Here is a 23,031-nt window from a genome sequence, read left to right on the forward strand (position 1 = left end):
AATTGAAATCTGAATTTGTTGAAAAAGAAGATCTAAAATTAGGACCTTCTATGAAATTTAATTTTAAGATTTGAATTTGATGAAATTTAAATTTGTGTTTGACCTTAGAGAGTGTTAAAATTGATAAAGTACGCCGATTTTCTGGATCTAAGCAAAAAAACACAATCAATTCCGTCTCCCGAAATTTCAGGAAAAAGGTTCGAGGACTGTGGCGGGAATGCACACGATCTGACCAAATTTTTTCAAACTTTTCAAGGATGATAGAGATTATGATTGTAATGCGGAATCCAAAAAAATAGCCGGTTTGGAGATGTCTAGATTAGTCAAAATTGTAGTCAAAGGTCAAAAATGAAAAGATCTTAAAAATTAGGGTTTTATGATTTAACCACTAAATTTTCAGAATAAAGAGACAGATTTGAATTACAATTTTGAAATAGAAAATAGATCTGAAACAAGCAATGCAAATTTTACACTTCACAAGTTTAATTTTCACAAAATGAAAAATTAGGGTTTTTATGCAATTAACCTCTAAAATTTGCAAATAGATCAAACTTGAAAATGAAAATTTGAAATTAAAACTGCAATTAATTAGATCTAAGAATGAAAAATCAGAATTAATGTGTAAGATGTTGGGTTCACCAAAATCTAAATTAGAAAATTGGATCCTAGTGACTCCCCACCTAGGAGAGAGAAAGGAAGCCACTAGGATGATTTTCACTTGGGAAGAACTTTGCTTTCAAAAGAGGGGTTGAATCCACTAGATCCAAATCCAAGAGAGGTAAGGATCTAAATACTAAGTGGATTGCAAGTGGTTGGAATGTAATTACTCTCTTTTGTAAATGAGAGAGTTGACTTATTGACTATGTGGAAAAAAGAGAGGAAATGAGTGAAATGAGGTGCTACCAGTTCAGGATAGCGCTGTAACTTTGGATCTGAGCTAATTAAACTGACACAGATCTACCCTGCAAATTTGGAGAAAATTCGTCAGGACCGTGGCGGGAATGTACATGGTCCGCCACAAAATCCGTTATTCTTTCGTCTTTGCAAATGAAGCCCAAACCTGTAATTACAATTGCGCACCTGCAACCTACACACAGAAAGAGAAGAAAAGGGGGGCGTGGATAGGGGTTTGCCTTAGTCAAATCCTAGTTGAGGAATCAACCTAAAAGAAAGTAATTTCAAATGCTTGAATGTAAACAATGGAGATGTATACCTTGTAGATCTGCAACTTGTTGATGGTGATTATTTTGCTTCTTGAATGTAATCACAAATGTTGTATGAATTGGCATGCAACATGACAAAACCCTAATACATACACATGCTTGCAAATCAATGTTGTAATGTTGTGCCCATGGATGAATGAAGAAGACTTGAATGCTTGAATTCTTGATGGTGACCTTGAAATCTTGTATCTTCTCCTTATGCTCTCTATCTGTCTATGTGCTATCCATCCATCTATCCTCTGTCCTCCTTTGAATGAGGATATTGGATTCCCTTTTATACATGCCTCAAGGATTAACTTTCAACCACCGAAGTCTGACAAAGAGGAATAACAAACCTCGAAGACAAGAAGTGCATAGGAGATTGGGCAAGCCACAAAAAGGACCACCCTAGGAGGTGAGGACAGGGGCACCATGCCACTGTCCTAGGGTGATAGGGGCACCACACCCTTGTCTTAGGGGGGACAAGGGTGCCACGCCACTGTCCTGCCCTATTTTGGGCCCCACACAAGATACAGAGTAGCCACAAGACATAAAGGAGAAAAGGAGAAGGGTTAGAAATGCAGAAGTAGGTCCTGGTTAAGGAAGGAGATGTTGTCGCTAAGGTGAGGATCCCAAATGTGGTTAAAATCGTAGGGCTCACAATTTTATGACATTACAGATATATTGTTCCTGAAACCAGATGTTTTCTCTTTGTCTTATAGAGGAGGTGTCATTCCCGAAACTAGACATAATCTCAATCTGATCAATCTGATCAATCCAATCAATCTGATCAATCTTATCAAACCCATGCATGTCATCAACTATATACTCTTCTATTTTTCAAATAATATTCTTCTTCTTTCGAGAGATCACTCATTCCTTTAGTGCACAAATGATCTCCCAAGGGGGCATTATCATATTGAATCTCGACATCAATTTCATATCAGTTTCATATTGACACCAGCTTCATATCAACTTTTCATATCAAATCAATTCTTCATATCTGGGGCATCATATAGAATCTCCATATCAATTTCATATTGACACCAACTTCATATTGACTTTAAATATCAAATCAATTCTACATCGTGGCATCATATCGACAACTTTGGCGACAACATCATATCGAATTTTTTTGGCAGCATATCCAACGATTTTTCTTTGAATCAACATGTGCATACACGTCACTTCAAAGAGGGGCAAAATGTAGACGTATAAATCTGACCATCTTCCTAAATAAATATTTAATATTTATTTTAGCCATATCCCCTTATTAATTAAATTATATTTAATTAATTTCTTCGCATTCATCTATTTGATTAAATAAATTACTCAATTTATTTAATTAAATTCATATAAACCTTTTCTAGCCTTTAATTAAATAAATCACTTTATTTAATTAATTCCCCATTCTCTCGTTTTAATTAAATTTACATTTAATTAAATTGATCCTTGCAAATAAATAAATCTAATTTATTTATAAAATCCCCTTGTTAGGTCCCGGAGATAACTGAGAGGGGGGGTGAATCAGTTGTCCAATAAATTCAATCAAAATTAACTTAACCAAAAATTATTGCTTAATGCCGGTAAACCAAATTTTATGCCGGTAGATAGTTTTATCAGTTAATTGCAGTACGGGTAAAGATTAATGCATGAAACAAAAAGACAATAACATCCACAACACATAACACAAATATTTGTATGTGGAAACCCTGTAAGGGGAAAAACCACGATGGGAAGCCTTACCCACAATCAAATGATACTACTACAGATAGTATGTGTGTACAATATGGAGTCTACACATGTAGAGAGGCCAGCTGCCTAGAGCTCACCGTTGAATCACAAAATGGGAGTCACACTGACTACAATTGGATGGTCAGATCCAATGATAATGTACTGCATAAAATAGCATCTTCATATGCTGGATTCAGTACCGGTTAAGTTTAGATATGCCTTCTTCAAATACCTTCAACCTTCAAATGATGTCTACGTGTATAGCTCTGCTTATTTTTGCATATACCTTATTACAATACTTTTTGCATATCACATATCAATCTCACAAATGAGATCTTACATTTATACCATATCCTAAGACCAATTTAATAGGTCGGCTCACTAAGAATATTACAATAAAATCAATTACAAATAAATCAATAAGCGATGCATCATGTCGGCTCAATGCATTTACAATAATAATAAATCATCTCTATAACGTGTCGTGTTTATCTGGAATAGATATGCTTTTCAGTGCATAACCTGGACCTATTTGTCAGTAACAACAAATATGCAAACTCGAATAGACCAATAACCAAATCACCAAAACCAAGTGATCAAATAATGTCTTCGACATAACCAAGTAGTCTCCAAGTCATTCCAAGTGTCGGTGAATAATATAACTTGTCGGTGAACCAAATACCGGTGACTGTGCATAAGTCACTGACTTGCCTAAAAACAAAACCAAAGATCTCCAAGTGTTGATAAGGTTGACAAGTGTTGACAACTATTGACATCAATGACAAAACCATATTAGCATATCCAAAATACCAACAATCTCCCCCTTTGGCATTGATGGCAACACAAGATGGAAAAACCATCAAAGTGCCAAAACAAAAATGCCAAAAACCAAAAACCAACAATCTCCCAAAGAGATCATTAACCAGAAATCAAAATACATAATGTCTCTCCCCTAGGAATGATTTCTCCAAAAGATATCTCTCCCAAAATGTTTTTCAAATGTTTTTCCATAATATCTCTCCCCCTTTGACATCAAATGCCAAAACAATACAAAACCAAATACAAAATACCAATTAACCAATTTATCCAACTACTCCCCCTGAGAAGTAGCTCTCCTCATCAAAGCCGGAATAAAATATTTCTTTGTTAATTCTTCTAGTTGATGACAAACATCGATTGTCTAAGTCTCTACCAGTGGGGTAGAACTCCAAGTTTCTCTCTAAGATATTCAAAAGTCTCCTTAGGAAAAGGCTTTGTAAAAATATCTGCAATCTGCTCTTTAGTATTCATATAAACCAATTTCACTTCTTTTGCTTCAACATTCTCTTTTAGAAAATTGAATTTGATAGAAACATGCTTAGTCTTAGAGTGAAATACCGAATTCTTAGATATATCAATTGCTGCCATAGTATCACAATAAATAGTTATAGGTTCCTTGCATTTTATCTTTATGTCCTTCAACATTTGTTTGATCCATAATACCTGTGTACAGTTAGTTGCCGCTGCAACATATTCTGATTCTGCTGTTGATAGTGATGTACAACTCTGTTTCTTGCTCAACCATGAAATTAGTCTGGTACCAAGAAAAAATGCTCCGCTGGTGGTGCCTTTTCTGTCATCTACATCTCCTGCCCAATTAGCATCTGTGTATGCACATAAATCAAAATTTTCATCTCTAGGATACCATAAACCAAGATTTGTAGTGCCTTGTAGGTACTGGAAAATTATTTTCACTGCTGATTCATGATTTTCTTTAGGATTACTCTGGAATCTTGAAATGATACATACTGCATTTATAATATCAGGTCTTGTTTGTGTTAAATACAGTAAACCTCCTATCATAGACTTGTGTCTAGTCAGATTAACAGGTGTTGATTCATCCTTCAAAGATAATTTATTAGTTGTAGTCATAGGTGTGCTTACCGGTTTAGAGTTTTCCATGCCAAATTTCTTTAGTAATTCCTTCAAGTACTTAGATTGACATAGGAATATACCTTTATCAGTTTGTGAAATCTGCAATCCTAAAAATAATTTTATCTCTCCAATCATGGACATTTCAAATTCTTGCTGCATTTTGTTAGAAAAGTCTTTACACAATCCATCTTCTCCTCCAAACATTATATCATCAACAAAAACTTCAATAACTAAAATGTCATCATTAGTCACTTTGTAGTATAGATTGTTGTCAACATTACCTTTAGTGTATCCAAGCTTCAAAAGATATTTGTCCAATCTAGCATACCAAGCTCTAGGAGCTTGCTTTAATCCATATAAAGCTTTCCTTAACCTGCAAACCATGTCTTTGTTATCTATCAAAGAAAATCCATCAGGTTGTTCAATATAAACTTCTTCTTCAAGATCTCCATTTAGAAATGCACATTTAACATCCATTTGATATACTTTATAGTTCTTGTGTGTTGCAAAAGCCAATAAAAGTCTGACTGCCTCAATTCTAGCTACTGGTGCAAAGGTTTCATTGCAATCAATTCCTTCTTTCTGTGAATATCCCTTACACACTAATATTGCTTTGTTTCTAATTACCTTGCCATCTTCATTAAGTTTATTTCTGAAAACCCATTTAGTTCCAATTACATTTTTGTCTTTAGGTCGGGGAACTAATGACCAAGTGTTATTCCTTTCAATTTGTTCCAATTCATCTTCCATAGCTTTAATCCAATACATATCTTCACATGCATGCCTCATTAATAGATGTAGGTTCAATTTGAGAAATAAGACATACCTCTTCATTTGCCAATCTTCCTCTAGTCATAACTCCTTGAAATTTGTTTCCAATTATCTGACTTTCAGAATGATTTAATCTTACATACCGGGGTGTTCTTAATTCTTGTTGTTCTTCAGTGACTATTGAATCCTCAGATGACGCTGGTGTCATTGGATCAATATTCTGTATCGGTGTACTCACAATAGGTTCATTTGTGATTATCTCTATTGTCGGTTCAGAGTCCGTTGACCTTGAATTACCTCTAAATTTTTCATCAATCTTCACATTTGCACTCTCAACAATTTTCTGCAATCTCTTGTTAAAACATATATATGCCTTGCTCTTAGATGAATAACCAAGAAATATTCCTTCATCACTTCTAGGATCAAATTTGCTAATATACTCATCTCTTCTAATATAACATTTACTTCCAAATATTTTAAAATATTTAAGAGTAGGAGTATTTCCAAACCATAGTTCATGAGGGGTCTTACCGGTTTAACCTTTGATGTGAACTTTGTTGCACGTATAAACTATTGTATTGACCGCTTCTCTCTAGTATATATGAGGTAGATTTGCTTCTGATATCATACTTCTGGCTGCATCCAAGATAGTTCTATTTTTCCTTTCAACAACTCCTTTCTGCTGGGGTGTCCGGGGTGCTGATAACTGTCTTCTGATCCCATTCACTTCACATAATGTATTAAATTCCTTAGATGTCAACTCACCTCCTTGATTTGATCTCAAACATTTGATTTTATTGCCGGTTTCATTCTCTACCATTACTTTGAATAGTTTGAATTTCCCAAATGCTTCAGATTTCTCCTTGAGAAAAGTAACCCAACACATTCTAGAATAGTCATCAATGATTAGCATAAAATACCTATCTCCTTGTATACTTCTAGTTCTTGCTGGACCACATAAATCAATATGAATTAAATCAAGAACATTGTTAGACTTCTCTGGAATACTCTTGAAAGTTGCTCTAACTTGCTTTCCAAATTGACATTCCTTACATACTAGATTGTGAGGTGTAACAATCTTAGGTAAATCTCTTACTGCCTTAGTTGTACTGATTTTCACAATGCAATCAAAATTTACATGACAAAGTGATGCAGAACATCATTTAAAACCAACAAACCATCAATGATCATGCTGATCCAATCATCTGAACAACATTTTAGAGGCATTTCTCATGTAACAACACACCTTATCATTGAATCAATAACAAATATGATAGGTTCCTCAATCTTATCAAATATACTTACAACCTTTACTTTCCATAAAATTAAACATTCAATAAATAACCTTAAATTAATCATAAAACTTTCACCATATCCTTAAAAACTCATACCAATCAATCACGAGTCCATCCACTTCATGCTTCCAATCATCTTCCAAATCTGTCCCAGTTGTGACAATTTTGATACCCTGCATTCTGTTATTAACATATTTCAAACCAGACAACATTTTGGAAATCACTTCAATCGAGATGTTGATAACTAGGATTTATAAAACATAACCAAAATTTAGAACAATCCAATGATTTATTTAAGTGTTATTGTCTCTGCACCGAGACCGTTTTGATTGTTACAAAAAAACAAGAATTGTCCATGTACAATCCGCCTAGGGCATCAAATATCTCCCAAAATACAAACCCATTTGATATGAAATAAAATCCATCTGAAAGAATCTTGAATATACTCTCATAATAAATAAGATTCATATTTTTCCCATGGTTAAAATTTGGAATATGATCAAACCCTTGCACACACCTTTGTAAATGAGGGTTTACAAACTATTTTTACAAAAACTAACATAACTCATTCATTCCTTCATAAAAAAACACCAAACCAAAGCCAAAAGAAAGTTAAATAATTTCCCTAACTTTTCATAATAATTATACACCATTTCCAGGCCTGGAAATAGAGAAGATAACTGTTTTAGGACTGCAAAACAAAGGTTTTTGAATTCCCAATTTCAATCAAAATTTACTCCTTTCTCTTTGGTTTGGATCAACATTACATCATTTAAATAGTGATTCCCATCCTTGGGAACTCTCATAACTACCCTTTAACCAATTTGGAACTCCTCATTTATGCATTTTACATCCTTATTACCCTTATTTGGGTCTTTTAACACATTTTGGAACATTTCAACCTCATGAGGACCTTTTGGATAATTTATGAAAAATGGCTTGCATAGCATTACATTATGATTTACAATGACTCAAATAGACCTTATAAACTCAAACATTATTGAAATTACTCATGACATCACTCTTGAACTCATGGAACCTCCTGAGACTAGGTGCTCCTGCACCATACTGCCGACCTTGAAAGCTTTCCAAGTCCCTTGGAAACATAGGGACCATCAACTTGCAAGAAAAAAAATTAGTGTCTTGGATCAAAATCATCACCTTCATCTTTGTCTTTGCCTCTTCATCTTATCACCATTCTCATGCCTCTGCTACAATCAAAATCTTGAAAAGGACACAAAATGTCCAACCTCTCAACTACTCCCATCCATGGAGTATCAAATGGCTACAACTCAAGGTGTTCCTCAAGCATCCACCTCTCCTACTGCACACACACAAACTCACACTTCCTTTACCTCACCTAGAGTATATTTTTCCTCTCTCCCTAGTCTTTTGGTAACCAACAACCAGGTTCTTCCCTAACCTGTTCCAACACCTTCTCTGCAGTTAGATGGATTAACACCTGCAACCAAACACACTAGCAACACAAAATCTCAAATCTTTTTGGGCTAGGTCCTGGTGTAGATTGCCTCCTTTGACGCTCTACCCAAACACTCAAGCTCTTCTAGCTCTGATACCAATTTGATGCAGAGCATCATGTAAAACCAACAAACCATCAAGGATCATGCTGATCCAATCATCTGAACAATATTTTAGAGGCATTTCTTATGTAACAACACACCTTATCATTGAATCAATAACAAATATGATAGGTTCCTCAATCTTATCAAAGCTACTTACAACCTTTACTTTCCTTAAAATTAAACATTCAATAAATAACCTTCAATTAATCATAAAACTTTCACCATATCCTTAAAATATCATACCAATCAATCATGAGTCCATCCACTTCATGCTTCCAATCACCTTCCAAATATGTCCCCAGTTGTGACAGTTTTGATACCCTGCATTCTGTTATTAACATATTTCAAACCAGTCAACATTTTGAAAATATATTCGGTGGAGATGTTGATAACTAGGATTTATAAAACATATCCAAAATTTAAAATAATCCAACAGTTTATTTAAGAGTTATGATCTCTACACCGAGACCGTTTTGACTGTTACAAAAAAACAAGAATTGTGCATGTATAGTCCGCCTAGGGCATCAAATATCTCCCAAAATACAAACCCATTTGATATGAAATAAAATCCATTTGAAATCCTCTTGAATCTACTCTCATAATAACTAAGATTCAGATTTTTCCCATGGTTAAAATTTGGAATATGATCAAACCCTTGCACACACCTTTGTAAATGAGGGTTTACAAACTGGTTTTACAAAAACTAACATAACTCATTCATTCATTCATAAGAAAACACCAAACCAAAGCCAAAAGAAAGCTAAATCATTGCCCTAACTTTTCATAATAATTATACACCATTTCTAGGCCTTACATGGCCGTACAAGGCCTGAAAATAGAGAAGATAACTGTTTTAGGACTGCAAAACAAAGGTTTTTGAATTCCCAATTTCACTCAAAATATACTCCTTTTTTCTCTTCAGTTTGGATCAACATTACATCATTTAAATAGTGATTCCCATCCTTGGGAACTCTCATAACTACCCTTTAACCGATTTGGAACTCCTCATTTATACATTTTACATCCTTATTACCCTTATTTGGGTTTTTGAACACATTTTGGAACATTTCAACCTCATGAAGATCTTTTGGACAATTTATGAAAAATGGCTTACATAGCCTTACATTATGATTTAAAATGATTCAAATAGACCTTATAAAATCAAACATTATTGAAATTACTCTTGACATCACTCTTGAACTCATGGAACCTCCTGAGACTAGGTGCTCCTGCACCACAAAGTCTCTTATGCCATAACCAACTTTCATCAATATGTGCAATCAAACATGATTTCTCATTGTTGTTCAAATGAAATTTATTACCTCTAGTCTGATTACAGGTTGCAATTTCCAACCCGTTTTGTTTAAGATTTTGCATTTACCATTCTTGAATTGTAACTGAAATCCTTTCTCAACTAGTTGACCAACACTCAAAAGATTATGCTTCAAACCTTCAACATAATAAACATTATCAATATTGTGCTTACCATCAAAAGATATAGTTCCTTTACCTTTGATCATACAAGCTTTGTTGTCTCCAAATCTCACTAGATCTCCATTCTAATCCTGAAAGGTTAAGAATATACTCTTATCACCAATCCATTCATCCTTATCTTCAATTTTAGTTGCCAGTGCTTGCTCTACCAGTTGAACAGTAGGTGTCGGTTGATCTTTTGTTATAGCAACAAAATCCCATCCATTGTCTGTCGGTTCCTCATCAGAATCATCAATGACTCCTTCATCAATATAATAACAAGATTTGTCTGTATTCTTCTTAAATTTGCATCTCTGATAATCATGGTTAGGCTTATATGTTCTTTTAGCTTCTTCTCTTAGTCTTGCATGTCTATCAGGACATCTAGAAGCCGTATGACCAATCTTATTACAGTTAAAACATTTAAAGGGTGCTTTACCTTCATACTTACTTCCAACTGGACTTTTAGGCATTTTCCTTGCGAATAGTGCTTCAAGCTCTTCCAGTTCTTCATTCTCCTTCCTGATTTCTTCAAGTTCTCTTGCATAAAAGGCTTTCCAATCAGATTTCTTAGATGATGATGATGATGTTGCAGATGATGATGATGATGCTTTGAAAGCTAGATCTGTCTTAATAGTAGCAATAGGACCAAATTCCTCAAGTTCAAAAGCTGAAAGTTTTCCAACCAAGATGTCTCTAGATACTGATGCATTAGGAATTGTTCTTAATTCATTTATAGTAGTAACTTTCATTTTATATGTCGGTGGCAATGCTCTTAAAACTTTAGAAACAATCTCATCTTCACTTAAGGTTCCTCCACAACATTGTATACCCAAAACAATTTCATTTACTCTTTTCATAAAAGCAGAAATTCTTTCATCTTCTTCCATTTTTAGATTTTCATACCTGACCCAGAAGCATTCAAGTTTTGCAATTTTGACTATGGAATCTTCTTCATTCAATGTTTCCAATTTGTCCCAAATAGCTTTAGTAGTAGATATATTTGATAATCCCATGACTTGCTGATCTGATAATGCACTCAACAACGCTTCTCTTGCTTTGCAATCATTATCCTCATCTTTAGCCAAGTTAGGTGGATTAGGTTGACCTTGAGTAGGAGCAATATAACCATTATTTGTAACATCCCATATGTCCTTTCCAATGCAATTCAAATGTGTCTCCATCCTGATCTTTCATATGTCATAGTTGGTTCCATCAAGTTTCAGACTATCCTTCCTGAAATAGTTAGAAGACATTGGATCTCCTCAAGCTGTTAAACTTTTGCAAAAAGAGGACTAAGCTCTGATACCAATTGTTAGGTCCCAGAGACAACTTAGAGGGGGGGTGAATCAGTTGTCCAATAAATTCAACCAAAATTAACTTAACCAAAGCTTAATGCTTAATGCTGGTAAACCAAACTTTATGCCGGTAGACAGTTTTATCAGTTAATTGTAGTACCGGTAAAGATTAATGCATGAAACAGAAAGACAATAACATCCACAACACATAACACAAACATTTGTACATGGAAACCCTGTAAGGGAAAAAACCACGGTGGGAAGCCTTACCCACAATCAAATGATACTACTGCAGATAGTATGTGTGTACAATATGGAGTCTACACATGCAGAAAGGCCAGCTGCCTAGAGCTCACTGCTCAATCACAAAATGGGAGTCACACTGACTACAATTAGATGGTTAAATCCAATGATAATGTACTACATAAAATAGCATCTTCATATGTTGGATTCAGTACCGGTTAAGTTTAGATATGCCTTCTTCAAATACCTTCTTTCAACCTTCAAATGATGTCTGCGTGTATAGCTCTGCTTATTTTCAAATATACCTTATTACAATACTTTTCGCATATCACATATCAATCTCATAAATGAGATCTTACATTTATACCATAACCTAAGACCAACTGAGTAGGTCGGCTAACTAAGAATATTACAATAAAATCAATTACAAATAAATCAATAAGCGATGCATCATGTCGGCTCAATGCATTTACAATAATAATAAATCATCTCTATAACGTGTCGTGCTGATCTGGAATAGATATGCTTGCCGGTACATAACCTGGACCTATTTGTCGGTAACAACAAATATGCAAACCCGAATAGACCAATAACCAATTCGCCAAAACCAAGTGATCAAATAATGTCTTCGACATAACCAAGTAGTCTCCAAGTCATTCCAAGTGCTGGTGAACAATATAACCTGCCAGTGAACCAAATACTGGTGACTGTGCATAAGTTATTGACTTGCCGGTGAACAAAACCAAAGATCTCCAAGTGCTGATAAGGTTGACAAGTGTTGACAAGTGTTGACATCAATGACAAAACCATATCAACATATCCAAAATACCAACACCCCTCACTTGTATTTATGCAAGTTGCATCTATTTTTGGTTGAAATAAAGTAATTTTATTTTAATTAAAATCCTTTTCCCTCATCCACTTGCATTTTCCTACATCTCCCACTTGCCTCCTAAACCCCTTCTAGATTCTTCTATTCACTTCCAATTTAGCCCAATTCATCTCCTAATTATTGTCACATTCCTAAGTAAAAGGAAGTCACTTCTCAAAGCCTCCAAAGTCTTCAATGACCATTAAAGGTTTTGTGTCTTCAAATGGTTAACCTCTAAAGTCTTCCAAACTATTAAAGGCTCTTACATAACCATTTATGGTTAACTCACCTTTGAACTTTGGTTAGAGAATTTCTCTCTAACTTAAGCATCCTTTTGACTCAAGGGTCTCATTAAACACTTATGGCTTTGACCATAGTTATCCATTTAACCCTTGCACAAGAGTTTACCCCTTGGGTAAAATCTTTATCCATTAGATAACCCTAACCTAACCTTAACCTTTACCTCCTAAGGTAACCTTCATGTCTTCTCAGGCATTTAATGCTTCTTGCATCTCCTCTCAAGCAACCTCTTGTTGACAATTGTCACCATTTCATTTGTGAGAATTGTAAACATGGATTGATTAACTTTGAATCCTAGCCATTGTTAAGATTATTCGATCTTAACCCTCCATTGCCCCATTTCCCTATAAATAGAGCTCTCATTATTCATTATCCATATATCCAAGTTTCATGCATCTACATTATAGTCTAATTTACTCAGCATTTTAGCCTCTCTTTGTTAAAATATCATCATAAACTTTTAAAAGCATTTCATTTCATATCAATAATATATCCATGCTAGTATATCATGATTAGGATAATTTAGCAACATCTTTATCATATAATTATCTTCATCTTATCTTAATCATCATAGTTTTAACACATCATTTAGATCTTAGGATGCATTCATGCATGTAGATCAAATATCACTCGTTCTTGGAGTTGTCATTCCTAAATCACTTTCTCAATGACCTGAGAGAAAAACATTGGCTTTAGGGATCTTGTGAGATAGAGAACAATGGGACACCCCTTGGGAAGTTAAACTAGTTCAATTAGTCTATATACTTGCACCAAGAGTCTCATTGGTATGTGGGTCTTTTGGTCTCGATTTATTCATTTTGATCACCGCATTTTCCCGCGTACACATATAACCCTAAAACAAGGTGCTAGAGATTATGGAGCAATGGCATAAGCAAGGGGAGAGTCTACTAGATGTAGGAGGAGTTAGAGTTGCACTAGTAGCCAACTATAGGCCCAAATGAATCAACTGAAATAGAGATGTGCACTTCGGATGAAAAAATTCCCTTGAAAATTGAGATCCACTATCAAATCTAGGGTAGGTGAATTGACAATAATTAGGAGAGGCATTTTCAAAATAGAGAGTGGAAAGCAAACAAAGAAGAGAGGCCATAACAAATATTGGTAAGAGAAATATGTTATGAAATAATTTGGGTCTAAATTTTTTGTTACTATAATTTAAATATTTAATAAAAAGTTGACAAAAAATATGTGCACTAAAGATTGGAATTAATCATCTCAGCCTAAAAAATGTGAAATTATTTTCTATAGTGCAAGTTATGTGATAATGCGACAATGTCACTCAATAAAAAGTAATATAAAATTGATTAAAAAAATAAGAATTAATATGATAGAAATAATTCTCTAAAAATATATTTAAATTAAAACTTAGATCTACATAGAAAATACCACAATTCATTAGTTTACATCATCCTTGAATTCTTGACCATAGTTATCTCTAATTGACATAAATTAGAAAATACTAAATAAAGATTTTATTTTGAGCATCCCAATTGTTTGCTTGACCAAAAAATATCTTCACATATTGAATAAACACTTAACTTGTTATGATTTATTATTTTAAAAAGATCTTTTAAATATGTGTTGCCAGTCTCCTTATTTACATCTTCTATATCTTATGTCTCATTTTCACTTTGGCCTTTCAATTATGATAGGTTTTTTGTAATTCTCTTCTTCTTATGTCTTTCATTCTCATTTCACCTTCTATACTATTTCTAATGTATTCTTCCATATTGTTTACATGTCATATTTTTCTCACTTGAAAAAAATATTATATGATATAATGTTATTATACATTGTATATTTGACTCATGTTTTATAGCATCATATAATGCTTACATATTTATAAAGGTACATGATACTTATATCTTGTGATTAATTATATGCACATTTTTCATGATTTATGTATTACATTTATCTATGCTTCCATGATATTATTTATATTAGAACTTGTTATTTTATCTCATTGGAGTAGTAATGAGTGTTGTGTGCCATTTCACACGTACTTTCCTGATCACATCTTATCATGTTGTTGCATGTTTAACATATGATGATATCTTGATAATATTACATATTTGTGTGGTTTTTCAAGGTCATATATATTTTGATTCTCTCTTGGAATTATTTTTATTTCTTGTATTCAACCAAATGGAGGGGACATAATGCTAGAAATATTTCTTTATGAATATGGTTGGAATTTATGGATTGTGATCTATTTTATTTAAGATGGAACTGAGACATATTTCTATTCTAAGTGAAATTCTTTTAATCAAGTTAATTTTAATTTTGTATCATTAAAATTTTAAGAAAATGGTGTTAGTGCCTAATTTAAATGCTGGAATCCTGGATAGATGGTACTCACATGTCATAAGTTGGCCTAGTGGTGAAGAGTTCATGCTTTTGAAAGAGAGGTCACAAGTTGAAATCCCACATGGGGTAAGGTGTTTATGCATCATTTGTAGGACAGTTAGGGGCCTCCCACAAGGAGTGCGAAGTAGTCCTATGTTTCTATAAGACATCTATAGATCCATTTATAGAGCATCCAGTATCATAGACTATAAAATAATTTTTCTTTCTATTAAAACTTTATACTTTTTTAGGTTTAAAGATGGAGATTTCATAACAAGAAGAAAGTACCAAATTGACATCCTTAATTCTATCTTTGTATGAGTCCCCAAATACACACTTTCATGTTGACTACTTATTTACTTTAACATGCATCTTCATACTTTTCCAGTTGCAAGTCAAAGTAGGGAATAAATGTAATGGTGAAAATTGTGTACCCTATATTGTTCATATTCATTTTGTGCTCACTTTGAACAAGATTTTCCTAGAAAAAGGATGAGAGTACAAGTGGCGATTTTAATGAAAAAGCGTAAATAACATGAACTTGACTAAAAACACACCCAAAGGCTAGCAATAATCTTCAATGCATCCATTCCTTATGTAAATTTAAATCCATGGGTATGTAATTAACCAAGGGTATTTTCAAGACTATAGAATTTAAAAAGATGTAAATTTTTAGTTTTTTTTTGTATTTCATATTATTTAATTTGAGATTTTCCTATTAATATAACATAATAATCATAGTTCAGCCAAGTTAATGGACCTGGTAGGATTAATCCTTCTTAGTTCACTAGGTGTAATGAATCATGAGAAAAATTAGAGATGGGATATAGACCAAAACAAATTGTGATGGTGCATTGAAACGGAATCCAGGTGTTTCGGTTGTAGGATGCATTGTGAGAAATGACAAAGGGTTTGTGTTGGCAAGGGGAGCACAACGATTGATGAATGGTACCAATAATGAAGTGGAGGCACAAGTTGCACTACTTGTCACGTCCCTAGCAAACATACTTTCAGTTACTAAGCTACATTTGGAAGGAGATTCAAAATAGTGATGGATGTTAGTGCTAAAGGTGCCTCCCAATGTTGGAAAATAAATGAATTCATCTCCATTATTAGACAAAAACTTTAAAATTTCCAAGATTTTAGAATCTCCATTATTAGGCAAAAACTTAAAAAATTCCAAGATTTTAGAATTATGCATGTCCAAAGGGAAGGAAGTGTTGAGGTAGATCATTTATTAAATAAGGGGTATGAATTCAATGATCAAAATGTGAGGTGGTGGGATGGTACTAGTGAGCACGAGCCATCAATGATTTGATGGAGGATGAAATCACTGATGAGCTGGTAGGAAGATGAGTATTCCATGATCTCTTTCATCATTTGGGCAAAATTGAAAGTGGAGGTGGCAAAAGTGACCTCTAAATGAAATGCTAAGTTGGCTAAGTCATACACCATCGAAAGGAGATATTATTGATGATTATTTACTGCAGATTTGACAAGGAGCAAGGTGGAGCCATTTAAAAGCAAGGGTGGGTAGTTGTTTGGCATTCCCAAGGTTGAGGTGTGCAGAGGAAGCATTACACAGTGATAGAAGGCTGTTTGGAAAGCTCACAGCTAGTGGTCATGGAGGCAAACTTTTTGCTTCACTCTATTAAACAACAACTTGCCTTTTTCAGCAAGGTCTTAGAAAAAAGGTTCGGGGGACTATTCAAATTTGATGCCCCCATGTTTTTGCAGATCCTGGAGGTGTTGTTAGGCGAGGAGTACTTGAGGTTGGAATTTTGTTACAAAACAAATGCCAACATTATTTCCATGGTGATTGCATGGGAGTCAGTGATTGGTTCAAAGGAGGATGTGGTTTGGGTGGCGAAATCCTGTGTCCCAGACCATTCTTTGTGCGGTTTGACCTTATTAATGGTGCAAGAAGTGGTGGCGAGAGTACTGTGGTGACCATTCAGAGAAGGCATCATGCAGAGTTTAAACTGTTCGTCCTTTGGAATGATGGAGCTGACAGGGGGGCTCGAATAGAGGAGGTGTAGGTCGGCTGGGAGACTCTGAAGGTCTTCGTATGTGAGAAGGAGGTGGAGATTGGGATGGTGTGGGAGGCGAAGCACAAGGATGTAGCAAAGAAGGCTAATTTCACTCTAGAAGACTATTGTGTCAATGGCCTTGGTAAAAAGAAGAAAAAGGTTTATATTTGTTTTAGTTTTTGTTATATCCTGTTAAAGATATCGATAAGATTTGTTTTTATTAATTTTGTATACTGAAATAATGACTTAAAGCCACACCTTTGGGTGGTAGGGTAGTGGATTGTATGTAGGTACAATGGTAAAAGGGTTAGTTTCTGGATGTAGGTAGAAGTCTATGGCTCGAAAGATGTAAGTGGTAGTGGTTTTATTTAACTCATAAAGTTAATGTATGAACTTCGTTTATATTAATAAAATCATTTATAATACCCATTAAAAAGATGTAATAATTATAGTTTTTTTAGTTTTAATAATTGATATTAGAGTTAAATTCAAAATTAGAAATTTGGCGAGTTAAAGCTACTAACAAACTCTATCTTATGAATGCATTAATTTAATGAAAAATATTAGTAGATAATTAAAATATAAATTGTTTTGGTCTATAAAGAAGCATGAGAGATCATACAATATAAATATTTCAATAATTGGAAAATCTTGCAAAAAAAGGGAAAAAAAATAAAGAAGCAAAAATGAAAGATGCTTTGGTAATGTTTTTTATTCATAATGATCTTGCTACGAGTATTTTTCTTGCATTTTTGCATCAAAAAAAATTCCAAGTATGGGACATATGGTAGTCTACTTATCAAGGCACAAGTAAAATCAAATTATTGAAATTGAAAAATATTCAAAGAGGTTTTAAGAATCTTAAAATGAAGAGTATTGAAAAGAAAATAAATTTTTATATTTAAATTAAAATATTATAAATCAGTAATGTAGTCATGTAGAAAAAATTAAAGACTAAGTAATTCTTTAAAATTTACTAAGATCTTTGAGATTAAAATAGAGTTACGTAGTAATTAATATTGGGAAAGTAAATATTTAAAAGAAATGGAGCTAGATCAACTTATATAGTCATTGTTCAAAAATAGATTGGATAAATCATGGAGAGAAATATTGCAATATAGATCAAACATGAAGAAGGAAATAGTTGGTCAAAATGTTTCCAAGAAAGGAAGGATGAGATTTTTCCAATGGAAGAAGAAGAGGCCATGGTAATAGAGGTTATGCGCATGGTTATATAGATGAAAAAAAAGAAAATAAAAACATATTTAATGTCATAATGTAAAAAAATGGACATTTTAGAAACAAATGTATGATCAAGAAAATTCACATGTAAAATATGAAAGGAATTTTTTTCTCAAAATTAAGGATATCATGTCAATTCTAATATTTCCTCTTTTAATGTAAAAGAGAAATCTAAAAATAATACTTGATTTTTTTATTTTATTTTTTAAAATATTTGACAAAAATGAAGATTTATTTGTACAAATTGATAAAGCAATAAAATGTCAAGTGAAACTTGAAGAAAACAAAGTAGTGGATTGTTGGGAAAGGCACATTTGTTATTCACATTAGAACTAAGGTGAGGTTGAAAAAATCAAGATAATTTTTTTATTGATGGTCTTAATTACTATTTATATTTGTATATCTCATATACATGTTCTTTTATGCTTTTACTTGATCTTGTCATGTGAGGGAAAGCTCTACTTACTTGTAATAATTTTTATTTATACATTATTTCTCTCATTGTGGACAAAATTATGGACAACTTCCATACACATTGATTGTAAATACAAGTAAGCATACTCCAAATGCATATTATATAATCATTTATCTTATTTATTGTATTTTATTTTTAATCATTTTTTTTCTTTTTTTCCTCTTTTGATATGTAGGTACTTTTCACAATACATGACATGAAGGAGCATAATTTTCTAATAATATTATTGATGTATATATGTTCTCACAAGTTTGTAATTTTCTTTCAATTGTATACTAGGTTTGGTAAATTCTTATTACATATCAAGGATAAAATAACTAGATTATTGTTCAAATTATTTTAATTTCAATATTTTATAAATAACTTATCTTAATATGTCTATTTATTTATTTCATTTCTTCATTGACATTCTTGCTCACATAGATGTACATGCACAAAAAATGGAAGAAAAATATAGAGGATAAAGTTGCATAACTACACTAGAAAATCTAATATTAAATTGATCACTTTGATATGTTAAATAGAACACTCTAGAACATGGTTGGTCTAATTTTGTAGGGATTTAATTCCATATACTCATTTCCCATGAAATTAGGTTCCATGAGAATAATTGTGCATGCAATCTAGTCCTCACATTTTAAATATCAAATCTCCCACTTTTATAAATTGACTTTCTAAAAATATGATTGTTGTCAATGGGAGAGTGTTTTCTTTTTGTTGTCTTGTTGTGTCTGGTTACGTCTGGTGATCAATTTTAGTTTTTGGGTTTGTTAGTGTTAGTGGTTTTTGTTGGGTTTGGTTAGCAATAGAATTTTGTTTATGGGTTCTCACTCTTCATGAGTCCCTAGTTTTGTAGCCTTTTGCTGCTAATATGATTGCTATTTTTTAACTTGTCAATTCTAAAGTATTAGAATTATGTTTAGGAATTATATTTGAAGAAATTAGTGTAGGTCATTTTAAACATAAACTGATAACATAAAAAATGTACATTTAGTCGTATCATATAAGTTTACTTTATCTCAAATGTATTAACATTTATATTTATTTAAATCTTATTATATTATTCATATGACTTAAATTTTATCGAAGTATTCAATGGTCTCCCTTTTGATTTTAATGGATCCTCACAAGATCTTTTCAATGCCACTCTTTTTTCAACACAAGAGAATATGTTATACAAGTCTAAAGTTGGATTTAAAATGTGAATATAAATGTTTATATGAGGCATAACCCAATTGAAGTACTGAGATTTATTTATCAACTATGTGACCCAAGGGGTTCATTTTGTAAAAATATCCCATTATAACTTCACTTATAGATTCCTAAATAAGACCCGTTATTTTTATTTATGTATTATTTTATATTAATTTTTTATACAATCTTATGAAATTATTCATATTAAAATATCTTCTCATCTTACCATATATTCAAGGTAATTTATATTTTGAATAATTTTTTTTATAGTTACGTGTTTGATTGACCATATTATTACCATTACTATTACATTCATGTCTAAATAAAATCATTTATTTTTTCAATTCTAAATAAAATAATTAAAATGAATTTAGATTAGATATTATCAATATAAATTGTGATTAAATGATTAAAAATGATTTTATAATTTTTTTAATATATTATTTATAAATAAATTGATTCAAGAATATTAAAGGGAGACCAATGAATATAAATATAAGATCAATTCTTAAATTTCTCTATAATTTTAATTTATACATACATACAAATTAAAAATATCTTCTTTAGTATTATTATATAACAATCTTAAAAAAAATATCTTTAACTTTTTATAATATATGAATAAAAATATCAAAAGAGATATTTAAATTATTAAAAATATCAAAATCATTTTTCTTAAAATATATAAAAATTAAAAATACATTTTTTAACTTTACTATCTCACAATCTTTTCAAAAAAATATCTTTAGCCTTCTACAAAATATCAATGAAAATATGAAAAAGATATTTAAATGATAAAAAAATATCAAAATTAATTTTCTTATTATTTTAAGAAATTATTTTGATAGATATTCCTTTCTCATTTACCTTATATAAAACTTAAAATTTTATATGCACTTTTATCTTAATAATTAATATTTTTACAAAATTCATTTCCCTTCGGCTTCTTTTGGATTCCTTTTCCACTGGTATAAGGCAAACTTTACCGTTTGTTATATTATTTTATGCGTCCACACCTCTTGAACATACGAATTCACAAGCATGCTGATCTATTGTTTTATGCAACCACACCTCCTGACATACGAATTCACAAGCATGCTGATCTATTGTTCTATGCAACCACACCTCCTGAAAATACGAACTGCAGATTTTATATTATTTGATCATATGTTTGCAGGAAATTTCACCCTATTTGTTTCGGTAAAATGGCTGAATGCGTGGATCTTTGGAGTGAAACATAATTATGCTCGTAACCACACTCTGTAGTGAATTCTCCACTGGACTAATCTTGTACATTTGTTTTGGTTAATGGTTTTTGGATTTATCATCTGCATCAAAGAAGAAGCAATCATCAGCGATTTTAAAATATATGTAAACACGAACTCACGCAAACCTGAAAAGAATTCGAAGGAAGCCGCAACTAAAACTCGGCAGAACTCCATCAAATTGATGAGGAATTGAGACGTGTTAGCATTGGAAGCTTCCAAATCATAAATGATCCTTTTTTCCTGCATTTGATTCATATGAGGATCGGGTCATGCTAATTATATATCGCATTATGCGTCTCATTCATTGCAGATTTTGAAACAATGAAAGAGGAATTCAAAGAATTTGTAGGAAATATAGAGGAAATTATCAGCTAAGATTTATATGCCTTTGGAAACGTTAGGATTTACAGGAACGGCTCCTAGAATGAAAACGTGTTGTAAATGACCAATTCCTCTCTCTACCGAAAAGAAGAAGATTTTTATGTCGAAACGGTAACGTCGATCAGGGCTTAAAGTTTGCACCCGTTGATTAGGCATCTGAGTCTGACATTGATAAATCCTTATTAGATTAGTATTATGTTATAAGGTTAGAAAAGATATTCGAAATTCTTATTTGGCGCTAGGGTTTGTAGCATGTAAATGAAACTGTTTTAAGTGTTTTTTCTGTGTTAAAATAAAATGATTTTGAGGCAACTTAAGCTACGAAGAGTCTTTCTGAGTGCAAGAAATCAAGCACGCTCTGAGATTGTCAAATCCTTATTAGATTAGTCTTATGTTATAAGGTAAGAAAAGATATTCGAAATTTTTATTTGGCGCTAGGGTTTGTAGCAGGTAAATGAAACTGTTTAGTGTTCTTTCTGTGAAAATAAAATGATTTTGAGGCGACTTAATCTACGAAGAATCTTTCCAGTGCAAGAAATCAAGCATGCTCTGAGTAATTTAGCCGAATTAGATATTTTTTTGGAGTAATTTAGGTATGATAGCGGGGACTAACAAAAACCTGAGTAAAATGCTCTAATACTGGACAAGGAAGTGTGCTAAGCCTCCTCCCTGGCAAGGATTTTTCGATATACAGTTAAAAGCTGCTGCTTTCCTATATGATGACTCCTTTGCTGCCTTCCGCGCAAATTGAATCCGAGGCGTTGATGGGCCGCTCAACGCAACCGCTCGGCATGGATTGGCAGGTTTTGGAAACAAAAAGACCCGCAATTTGGTCGGAAGCATCTCATATTCCTCTAACATATTATGCAGTTCTTCATCGGATTTAATGGAGACAAGAGCATCGAGATCTTCGCCAGGCAACTGGCACTTGAGCAACACATCGGAACCCAGCGTCTCTGCCATCTTCGCAATAAGATCTGTACCAACAACAACAAAAATCATTCATAAACCAAACGATTTTATGCACAATTCATTTCTATTCTGTCTTTGCTTTCTCCTATTTAACCAAAAAAATTTGATCCAAACCTGCAAAACTGATGTTTCTGTTGGCAGCCATGACCCTCGTTTCGCCGCCAACGTAGTGGAGCTTCCCGTCGGCGGATCGAGGGAGAATCTTCCCTCCATAGCTGTACAGATACTTCACGCGATTCGACCCTGAGCAATTGTCGGACTTGATTGAAGATTCATCGTCTAACACCCATGGCGTATTCGCCTCATTCATTCTCATCAGAGAGCAATTACAGTTTATCGAGAGATTGATTGAAAAGAGAAAGAAGAGAAGGTTGTAAGTCAATGCAAGGAGCTTCCTTGGTCTATATAAATAAAATCC

The 23,031-nt window shown here is 32.9% G+C and overlaps 1 protein-coding gene across 2 annotated transcripts; it reads right to left on the reverse strand.

Moving 5' to 3' along the window:
• Positions 1–20,914: 20,914 nt before the first annotated feature.
• LOC131041264 (protein PAL OF QUIRKY) lies at positions 20,915–23,031 on the reverse strand. 2 transcript variants are annotated; one of them, XM_057974288.2, is made up of 3 exons: positions 22,728–23,031; positions 22,261–22,618; positions 20,915–21,320 (listed from the first exon to the last, which is right to left on the reverse strand). In XM_057974288.2, exons 1-2 carry the CDS (start codon positions 22,927–22,929, stop codon positions 22,275–22,277), a joined length of 546 nt encoding a protein of 181 aa, XP_057830271.1. In that variant the 5' UTR covers positions 22,930–23,031; the 3' UTR covers positions 20,915–21,320; positions 22,261–22,274. The 2 variants fall into 2 exon arrangements, with proteins under 2 accessions (XP_057830271.1, XP_057830270.1); XM_057974287.2 differs by lacking the exon at positions 20,915–21,320 and having other exon boundaries at positions 22,190–22,618; positions 22,728–23,028.

The sequence above is a fragment of the Cryptomeria japonica genome, chromosome 6 (genome assembly GCF_030272615.1).
Source record: "Cryptomeria japonica chromosome 6, Sugi_1.0, whole genome shotgun sequence".
Taxonomy (NCBI): Eukaryota; Viridiplantae; Streptophyta; class Pinopsida; order Cupressales; family Cupressaceae; genus Cryptomeria; species Cryptomeria japonica.

Excerpts from the sequence above, each read along its gene's own strand:
- LOC131041264 (XM_057974288.2), bottom strand. The coding sequence starts at position 22,929 with ATGAGAATGAATGAGGCGAATACGCCATGGGTGTTAGACGATGAATCT. Across the intron at positions 22,619-22,727 it reads CAGAAACATCAGTTTTGCAG|ATCTTATTGCGAAGATGGCA; the intron begins GTTTGGATCAAA and ends TTGTTGGTACAG.